Below are 10,500 nucleotides of genomic sequence, written 5' to 3' on the forward strand. Positions count from 1 at the left end.
AATTGGAACCTTGGGCAGGTGATCCTTGTAGGGCAGTTAGGCCAGCAAGGAAGGGTATGGGGAGGAATGTTGAGCTAGTGAGAGAGAGAAAAGTGCTGTTGGGGGCTTTTAAATGGCACTGGATGACGGGAGACAGCACTCAGAGCCTTGGCGTGGCTGTGGTGGAGGTCAAACAAAACATCAAGGTGGAACAGAAATGGCTGCAGCTGTAGACTTTGGGCTTTCAAATTGCAAGCGGCACACTTTGCGAGGCCAAAATTTGGTGCTTCCTTGCCTCTCACCTTCTATTCTACTCAATTCACTATGCCATAGTTGCAATGCCTGGGGCACCACTAGGCTCAGCACCCAGTGTGGTGGAACCCGTCACACAGCCCTAACTCTGCTTCTGAAAGCTCTGGGGACAACCAGGAGCCCACAACACCCAGGAGTAGCATGGGGACATTGCCTCATGTGGGCACCCAGGCAACTCTGCAGAATCAGGTGGGTCTTAACATGAAAAAGAGACTCATGATTAACTTCTTATTTTTTTAGGGATTTGCAGTGGCACCAGATTTCTACTTCATATTTAAATTTTGAATATGGAGGAGATTTCATACCAAGAAGAAACTACATTATATTGAGTCTGATCTTTATTCCATCTAGCTCAATATTATTTCATTTTCATTTATTATCCACCCTTCATCCAGGGTGGGTTTCCAATGATTAGAAATGCAGTTCTAAATGAGATCACAAAAACATTGTTGGTCTGAAAAGATACATCTCAGTCATCTAAGGCCAGAGTAAACAGGTTTGTGGAATGTTGGCTGCAGCTGCATAGAGTGCCCTTTAACTCATCTCCTGCAATCAGTATCTTCAGTGGAAGAACGTATGCTATCACCACCTGAGGCATGACTGGGCCAAGCAGCACCACCACTCTCCTCTCGCCACCCACAAATCAATCTTGACCCTGGGGTGGAGCTGCAGATGGTGTCATTGGGCCATCGTGTGAAAAAGCTGTCTCAGCAGCTCCCTTGCACCAGAGCCAGGCTGGTTGCACCCCCTAAAAACACACACACACACACACACACACACACAAAACGCCCAGTGCCATGGCCTCCCAGCCCCGCTACACTATGCCACTGACTGTCTTCACTTCAGTGAGATAGTAGGGATAACACTCTTTGTAGTACACCTGAGCATTAAAATCTAACAAATCCTTGTACAGAAGAAGACAATTATGAGCTTCAATGACATCATTCCTTTTAACTTCTGATTCCATGTCTTCTTATAGCCACATTTGCAGACTGAAACAGTTCTAAGAGGGTGGGGGGTGTTGTGTTGCGGACTATAAAATTAGTCTCTGCTAGGCTCTGGAATGTCAGATTTCACCGAGAGCTAATATTGTTAGAATTCCTGCTCCATGATTGCAGTCATGGGATTTTTGTCTATTAAAGGTAAAGGTACCCCTGCCCGTCAGGGCCAGTCGTGACCGACTCTAGGGTTGCGCGCTCATCTCGCTCAAGAGGCCAGGAGCCGGCGCTGTCTGAAGACACTTCCGGGTCACGTGGCCAGCGTGACGAAGCTGCATCTGGCGAGCCAGCACCAGTGCAGCACACGGAAACGCCGTTTACCTTCCCGCTATAAAGCGGTCTCTATTTATCTACTTGCACTTAGGGGTGCTTTCGAACTGCTAGGTTGGCAGGAGCTGGGACCAAACGACGGGAGCTCACCCCGTCACGGGGATTCAAACCACCGACCTTATGATCAGCAAGTCCTAGGCACTGAGGTTTTACTCACAGTGCCACCCGTGTCCCTTGTTGTCTATTACATGACGGTATATATTTTGACTCCACAGAGTGGGAAGTGACAGAGGCAGGGTGTTTGTGTTACTGTGTTCTGTGAAGTGGGACTATTGCTCTTTTTGTTCTTTTTCTCTTTGCTGTCTGATGCTAGAGAGAGAGGGAGCCATGTTGCAGTGCTCCATGTGTGTTTATATGTAAATAAAGTAGATTAGCCAAAATGCTGAGTTGCTGAGGTCTGTTACACACACTGCAAACACTCTGCGGATCCCTATGTGTGCCGATGTCTGTTGGCATTGGTCTCTGTGATGTTCGGGCTGAAGAAAGCTTCTGAAGTGCCTGAATGATCAACCAGGAGGGAGAGAACATGCTAGTCGGGCATGTGTCTCTGCCAAGTGTAGGAAAAGCTCCTGACAAATAAATGGCTGATCTATATTTGCATGTGCATATACGTATGTTTGATAGGAAGCTCACAAGCAGGAACCAAGTGTGCCAGCTTGTGCCCTCCCCACTTGTGATTCCACAGCAGCAGGGTACTTGCCAGTCAACTGGCTCCAATCTTGAACTCATGATCACTGCTATTCTCAGCACCACCCAGCTCATGAGTTTGTGTCCCTCTATTTTAAAGCCATCCAAACTGGCAGACATCATTATATATTATGGTAGCAGGTGTTATTCTTTCACAATGTGCTGCTTGAGGAAATGCTCCCCCTGCCCATGCCCTGAATCTCCCAACAATCTGCTTAACTGGATGAATATTATGAGAGAAGAAGGGACAACATATCTCTGTCTGGCTTTTCTATGCCACACACCATTTCATGTGCATCTATCATGATTCCCTGTTCCTTTCAGACCCAATATTTCTGAAGATAAGGCTCACCTGTGGTCTGTAGAGACACAAGACTGAGATCAGAACAGTCAGCTTTTAAAGTGGGCTCTAAAAATATGAGATTGAGGGACTGCGGCACATTGGGTTCCTCCCTATCACCTGCAAATGAAGAAACCCAAATAAGGAGTTGGTGCAGAGAAGCAAAACAATTCAGATTATTCCATTTAAGGAACATTTCAATCCATGTCCACCAGAAGGAACAAGATTTTCCTTTGATCTGCCGAGAAGTGACTGGATATATGCAGAAGCACCATCAAGAGAACACTTCGTACAAAAATGCCCCCTTTAAGAACCTTTGCCAGCTTCATGAACTGTTGCAAACATCCCATGGAGGACCGCAGTGCCAACCTGCTTTTAAAGGCTTGCTGAGTTCTCATCTCTCAGTTTTGCTCATCCTCCCCAGCGGCAGAGTCTTCCCACCTGTCTTCTTCCAAACATGAAGATCTTTTGCATCAGTTTATTTCTGGTCTCGATGGTTCTCCTGGAGGCATCTGGTCAAGAGCTATTGAAGATGGACTTTGGGAAGAGCATTTGTCAAGGTTAAGGGTTCACCAGACACTCAGTGGCTCCAGGGTGTGTCAGTGGAAGAGACAGGGGCATAAATATTCTCCACGGACTTAAACTGAGCTAATTGTTATCTCTCTCCCTAAGCAACTGCTCTACAACTCTCAGGATTATTTGGGGGAGAAATCTGATGAGGACTTAAAAAACAATAATGCTATTCACGTCTTCAGGTTGAGAGAAATGGGCTCCCAACATTCCATATCTTACTTTTTTAGGGGTGTGCACAGACCACAAGATGAAACTTGTATCTGTAACTTTGGGGATATTTTCTGCACCTCTCCAAAAATCTATCTTTAATAGAGGGCTTCCTTTCTGTAGGCTATATGGTTCCAGCACTAAAGCGATGTATTGATGCTGACGGCTATTGTGCTATTGACTTATGTCATCCAGGTGATACATTTATTCAGCGATGCTACAGAAGGAGGCCTTGCTGTCAAAGGTGAGAATATGGGGCCGGAGGGACAAAATGGGATGGAAATAAAAAGTCTAGTATGTTGCCTTGACACTTTCCCCATGAAAACCCACTCTTTAACCCTTTCAGCAATTGTGGAAAACCTAAATTGCTGTTGGTTTTGATTCAGTGTTAAATATCAGGTTTTCCCAGGGGAAGCCGTGGGAACAAAAGGAAAGCACTCAGACATGGATGAGAAAAGTACAAACCAGAGCAAGTACTTCTGAGCTGGAGCAAGGACTTCTGAAGTTATTTGCAGTGCCTTGGTGATTCAGATGTAAAGGGGGAAATCCTGCAGATACGTGTCTGATCAAAATTATGCTTCTAAGCTGACTGTATAAGTCAGAGGTTCTCAACCTTTTTGAGTCCATGGCTCCATTGACCAACTACATTCTTTCCTCTGTGGGGCTGAGGAGCCCAGTTGTGTCACCTGTTGCCTGCAGAGCTGGTAGTCTCTCGCCCTTTTTTGAACACCCTCCCTTGTGGAGGCTTCCCTCAGCCTCCTCTCCCCTCTCCTTGGGAGTCTTCTGGGCAGCAGCTGCTGCTGCCCCTGGTCTCTGAGCTCTCCCCACCCCACACCAAAGAGAGGTACCTCCTCCCACTACCCCACAGGGGCCTGGGACTTGTCTGTCCATTCCCAGCAGCAAGGACTGGTAGACTGGCTGGCTGTGCTCCCTTGCCCTCTTGGTTGCTTACTCTGAGGCCACCTCAGCTCCTGGCAACCAGCCCCAGAGGCACCATTCGCCTGGGGAACTTGCAGCCAGGGCTGCTGCAAGAAACAGCTGTGTAAGCCTTTGGGAGGCAGAGATGCTAGAGGGAATCAGAGGAGAGGAAAGATGGACAGAGGCCAGTGTTGCCCACGGCACCCCTGACCATCATTCAAGGCCCCCTAGGGTACCATGGCACACTGGTTGAAAACCACTGGTATAAGGAAACACCAGGACGAGAAGTGGGACAGGACAGCTCCTTCAAAACTGACAAGTGCAGCTTGCAATGAGAGGGCATGGTTTTACAAGTGCTATCCAATCAGCATGTTTTGAGTGAGGGAAATAAAATACAGTGGTACCTCTGGTTAAGGACTTAATTCGTTCTGGAGGTCTGTTCTTAACCTGAAACTGTTCTTAACCTGAAGCACCACTTTAGCTAATGGGGCCTCCAGCTGCAGCTGCGCCACCGCTGCACAATTTCTGTTCTCATCCTGAAGCAAAGTTCTTAACCCGAGGTAATATTTCTGGGTTAGCAGAGTCTGTAACCTGAAGTGTATCTAACCTGAAGCGTATGTAACCTGAGGTACCACTGTAGTGATATAATACATACCCTCCAACTTTTCTCTGATGGAAATAGGGATGTCCTATTCATTATTATTATTATTATTATTATTATTATTATTATTACTACTACTACTACCACCCCACCCATCTGACTGAATTATCCCAGCCACTCTGGGCAGCTCCCAACATGTATAAAAACATAATAAAACATTAAATATTTAAAAACTTCCCTGTGCAGTCAGCTTTCAGGTGCCTTTTAAAGGTTGTATAGTTACTTATCTCCTTGGCTTGAGGGCAGTGGCGGAGCAAGCCGATCGGTCGCCTGGGGTGGTACACGTGCCCTTCACCCGGGGGAAGGGCCAGCTGGGGCAGGATGCTCCATGGGGCCTCTGAGGAGTTTGCCTGCCTCTGCCCACTCAGCCACCCTACAGCTGAGGGGGAGGCAGTGGGCGGACCATTTTGTCAGCACGGAGCCTGCGCACGCCCAAGCTAGACATGCTCAGGCGTGCTGCAGGCCCCGCGGTGAGTACCGCCTGGCATTTTATTATTATTTTTTTAAGTAATATTTATTAGAGGTTTAATAGTTACAGAAAAAAGTTGGGGGGGAAACAATAAAAAATTTAACAGACAATACATCGAAAATAAAAAGAGAAACAGAAAAAAATACAGCAGAACAACAACAACAACAAAACCATTTAAAAACACATCTAATATTTCCATATCTTTACCTTTCATTTACTTGTTTCATCGACCTCCTCACACCTCCTTTTTTGTATTCTAGTTCAATTAGCTATTTCAGCAAATCCTTTCCATCATTCTCAATTTTTTGTTCTGTAATTTATCTTAACACAATCTAACTTTACATTTTCCACTTCGACCCATTAACAATCAGTTTTTGCTTAATTCTTTATAACATTTCTGCTAAAACCATATAACTTCATTCCAGCATTCTTCTAACATTCATTAATTTTGCAATATTTCTGTAAATATACTTTAAATTTTTTCCAATCTTCTTCCACCGACTCTTCTCCCTGGTCTCGGATTCTGCCAGTCATTTCCACCAATTCCATGTAGTCCATCAGCTTCATCTGCCATCCGCCTGGCATTTTGTCACCCCCCCCAGTTGTGACACCCAGGATGGACCACCCACAATGCACCCCCCTTCCTCCACCCCTGCTTGAGGATCGCGTAACTCCATTCTCTCCAACATTTATCCAGTGAAAAGAGGGACATCATAAGGAAATGCAGGACATTCCGGGATCAAATCAGAAACTGGGATGGCTTCTGTAAATCCAGGACTGTCTCTGGAAAATAGGGACACTTGGAAGGTCTGGTAATATAATTGCTTTGCTTTCCAGCACTTCTTGCTCTTTGCATATGAGAATCTTCATTGTAATAGTAGTACTCTGTGACAGTTCGCATTTATTTCCATGACTTTTGTGCAGTTGAGGTTCTCAGCACTGTGTGCTGGCCTCTCTAAAGAGTTAACAAGTCTGCGTTCTTAATATCCACCTGTTTATAAGGGTACCCCTCCTTTCCCTGAAACACCTGCTGTGTGTTATGCTTATCTTCTTCCATCTCAGCAGGTCCCCACGCTGTCATTGCAAAACATGTCCCCGGGAACAATTTGTGCCGTGGGGATTTTACTGAAGTTGGCTTAATGTAAAAATAAGCAGAATGGGCACGAGAGGAAACTTTTTAGCAGGAAGTAAAATGTCCTTGATTCCAGGGGAAAGGGGAGAGATATCCAACCCAGAGAACCGAAAGTGGGAGTCTGAGCATAGTTTGGGGTGGCCTAGTGAGAAGATCCAGAATGCTGCTAGACGCAAGAGAAGAGTACAGTAAATCTGGTCCAATTTGTTAATGAGATAATGACTTGGATGTCTAAAAGTTAATCCATATGTTTTTTAGGTCTGTAACTAATCAGGTCTAATCTCTAGGGTTTGGCACATGTCTGATGGCGCCAAGAAGTTAAGTCCCATCAAATGTAAATACCTGGGGAAGTAGGCAAATCATAGCACTGTTGGTCTCCTGCTTTGGGTTTCTAGGGAGAAGGTGAAAAGGAGACAAAGCCATCTATTTTCTATGCGGTCCATCGCCACCCTTCTCCCAAATTCTGAAGCACCCCTTTTCTTGTTGTCTCCATCTGGTCTCACTATTTCTCCCTGTATTTTTCTTCTTCTTCTAGAAAAGATGACATTGAAGTCGAAGTAATTCCAGGTATAATGAATCTGTGTATACATGTAGTGGGAATGGCAATGATCCTAAACTGAATGTAGGGTGGAGTCTGATTAAGAGCAGTTTGCTCCAGATGCATAGCCGGAATACATAAATATACATTCACCACAGTTTCAAATTGTTTACAAGCAGAAAGTTCCAAATCCATAATATCCATATCCATAATAACAAGAGAGAGAGAGAGAGAGAGAGAGAGAGAGGAGGGGGGATTGGAGGGGGGGATAGACACTAGGCAACATGAAACAAACTCCCAAATGAAAATAAAATGCACTCTTAACACAATCACTTCCACAGTATCATCCTCACCATCCATTCACACAATCACAACTGTTAAGCACCTCGTGCAATATTTTGACCAACCAACCACTCATGCTTAAATCAAGCACATTCAAGAACATAACAACCAGCAAGAAGTTATGACTTCCAAGTATTTGACAATGGCAGCAACAAAAACGACTCTCTGCTGAAATGAGGTTTCTGGGCTTAGGACAGGGGCTGGCAACCTAAGGCCCATGGGCCAGAAGCGGCCCAGGGAGGCCATTTAACCGGCCCCTGAGCCGCCCCTGAATTGAGCTGCCCACTCGGCAAGTCCCCACACCACGCTGTGCCAATTTAGTGCAGTGCAGAACAGGGACTCTATTCTGAGGCTCCGGAAATCGCTTCTGCACATGCCCAGACTCCGAAAATCGTGCCTGCGCAGTCACAATTTTCGGAGTCTGGGCATGTGCAGAAGCGATTTCTGGTGCCGCGGACATGAGCAGACGCGATTTCTGGCATTGCGCTGCGCCGGCCCGGCGCACAGAGTTTCTCCACGGGAGTGATCCAGCCCATGCCCAGTAAGCCTTGCCGACCCCTGGCTTAGGATCTTTACATTCTTAAGAGTGTGTCCTTGGCATCTGGCTCTGGTTTGTGGAACGTGGGGTTCTAGTAAAAATGAAAGCAGTTCCCGTAAGCCTAATTTCTTCCCAAACCTCCTTTAATCGCTTTAGGGGGTGGGAATGTGCTTCTGTTTTGTTCTTTTGACTTTTCTGAGGAGGGGGGAATGGGAAGAGCTTGCCACTAATGCTCAGGCAGAGGGGCCCATCCACAGCTAGTGACGGAATGGGGGTGCTGCATCTACAGCCATGCCCCACAGAGAGTTCATATTACTACATTGGAGTACTGTGTCCAGTTCTGGGCACCACAGTTGAAGAAGGATACTGACAAACTGGAACGTGTCCAGAGGAGGGCAACCAAAATGGTCAAAGGCCTGGAAACGATGCCTTATGAGGAACGGCTAAGGGAGCTGGGCATGGAGAAGAGGAGGTTAAGGGGTGATATGATAGCCATGTTCAAATATATAAAAGGATGTCACATAGAGGAGGGAGAAAGGTTGTTTTCTGCTGCTCCAGAGAAGCGGACACGGAGCAAGGGATCCAAACTACAAGAAAGAAGATTCCACCTAAACATTAGGAAGAACTTCCTGACAGTAAGAGCTGTTCGACAGTGGCATTTGCTGCCAAGGAGTGTGGTGGAGTCTCCTTCTTTGGAGGTCTTTAAGCAGAGGCTTGACAACCATATGTCAGGAGTGCTCTGATGGTGTTTCCTGCTTGGCAGGGGGTTGGACTCAATGGCCCTTGTGGTCTCTTCCAACTCTATGATTCTATTATTCTAGTTGCCTGACAATTAACATCCCTAGCACAAGCCTTGTCTGTAACGCTCGAGAGATTTGGTGGATGGGAAATAAAGATCATTATATTCAAAGCTAATGTGTCAGCTGTACCAACAGGGAACATCATAGGGGTCTGTTAAATGGATAAAGCATTTTTGTATTCTGAGCCAGGGGGTAATGGAGGTAATGTTTGTTTTGGGATTGGAAAGGTTAGTTTACGGCAGCCTTCCTTCCCAGCCTGGTGCCTTCCAAATATTTGGGACTAACAATTCCCATCAGACCTAGCCAGCAGTTGGCAAAGACTGGTTAATTGAGCCATGCAAGAAGTTATTTTCCCAGGCTGATGCATCTGCAAACAAAGAAGTGAAGCAGTCCAGATCTCTGAGTCCCTCTGCCTGTACAACTTAGAAATGTTACTGAGTAATGTGCTTTTCAGTGCTCAGGGTGCTTTAATGATTGTTAACAGACTCAGCTTTCACAACAGCTGTTGCAGGTAGACTAGGTCATATTTATATCTGTCCATCTGTCAGTATGAAGCTAAGATATTGCCAGCACAAGCTTTCTTCAAAATAGCCTGCAGCCGACCACAGGTCTGAAACCAGTGAAAAGCAGCTCCTACACAGGAACCTAAGGAATCCCAAATCTTAGAGTTAGATTAGCTGGTACTGCATTTTGATTAGCTGGTACTGCATTTTGAAATATTTAATAGTAAAGACGAATGTGACGTTGTTGGAGGGGTCTGCCATTTGAACACCTACAACCCTGGGAAGTGCTGGAGTCTTTGTTATATACCGCTCGGATACTGCATCCCAAAAGGTGTTTGCTGTAAAAGGTGAGTATGAAGGCTTACTCCCCATAAAATAAAAATTCATTGATTTGAACGTGGAATGATTCGCATGTTCTTGCCTGGAGTTAAGGATGGGGTGAATTTAATTCGGTTCACATTTAAAGGTGAGCTTACCTAAATCATGCTTTCCAAATGTGAAAACTATGAACACATTTCTGCTCAGCAAAATGTGGGGATCCTGCTGTATACCTATCTCCTGTGTGTGGATGCTGCTGTTTTGGCAACTTAGTGGTCAGAGAATGAATTTGCTACTTGTATTACTGACACCTACACAATGACTGAGACTTTTGAAATTAGGACGGGGTGGGTTAATTGTACATGTGGATGTTAACTCGGAATGTCAAAACCTCTAAGTTTTAGGCCAGACAGCTCCTTGCCAGAAAACCTTCACCTTATATATTAAGGCCAGCCGGACTGCCTCAAGGACTTTTCACCATCTGAAGGAACTCAATGGAGTATTTGCAAAGTAATAAATGCAATGTAGTTGTGCTAGTGAAAATCACTCTCTCTTTTTATTTGAAAGAGGCGGGTAGAGAATATCGTACTTTTATCCAGAAAACCAGTTCGAACGAAAATGTCTAATGCACAGGTGAGGAATCTGTGGCCCACCAGTTGTTGACGCCATCCAGTTATGTCTGAGGGGTGGATTACAACTTCCTACCCCTCTGTGGTCTCATTGAGAGTTGCCCTGATTTAGGCCTTATTTTTGCAAGTAGTGGCTGGAGCATGAGGGGCCTAAACCTTTCCCCAAAGTTGCCCCGAGAAAACAGCTACCATCACAATAACAGCAGTGGTCAAGTTATCACAGTCT

At 45.6% G+C, this 10,500-nt stretch overlaps 1 protein-coding gene across 2 annotated transcripts; it reads left to right on the forward strand.

Moving 5' to 3' along the window:
* The first annotated feature begins 23 nt into the window (after positions 1 to 23).
* Positions 24 to 10,188, forward strand: LOC310674734 (uncharacterized protein). 2 transcript variants are annotated; one of them, XM_083434342.1, is made up of 5 exons: positions 24 to 185; positions 3,550 to 3,670; positions 7,142 to 7,163; positions 9,523 to 9,674; positions 10,050 to 10,188. In XM_083434342.1, exons 1-5 carry the CDS (start codon positions 113 to 115, stop codon positions 10,090 to 10,092), a joined length of 411 nt encoding a protein of 136 aa, XP_083290468.1. In that variant the 5' UTR covers positions 24 to 112; the 3' UTR covers positions 10,093 to 10,188. The 2 variants fall into 2 exon arrangements, with proteins under 2 accessions (XP_083290468.1, XP_083290469.1); XM_083434343.1 differs by lacking the exon at positions 24 to 185 and adding an exon at positions 192 to 480.
* The last annotated feature ends 312 nt before the right edge of the window (positions 10,189 to 10,500 follow it).

Source organism: Podarcis tiliguerta (assembly GCF_965153285.1).
Source record: "Podarcis tiliguerta genome assembly, chromosome: 3".
In the NCBI taxonomy this organism is placed as follows: domain Eukaryota; kingdom Metazoa; phylum Chordata; class Lepidosauria; order Squamata; family Lacertidae; genus Podarcis; species Podarcis tiliguerta.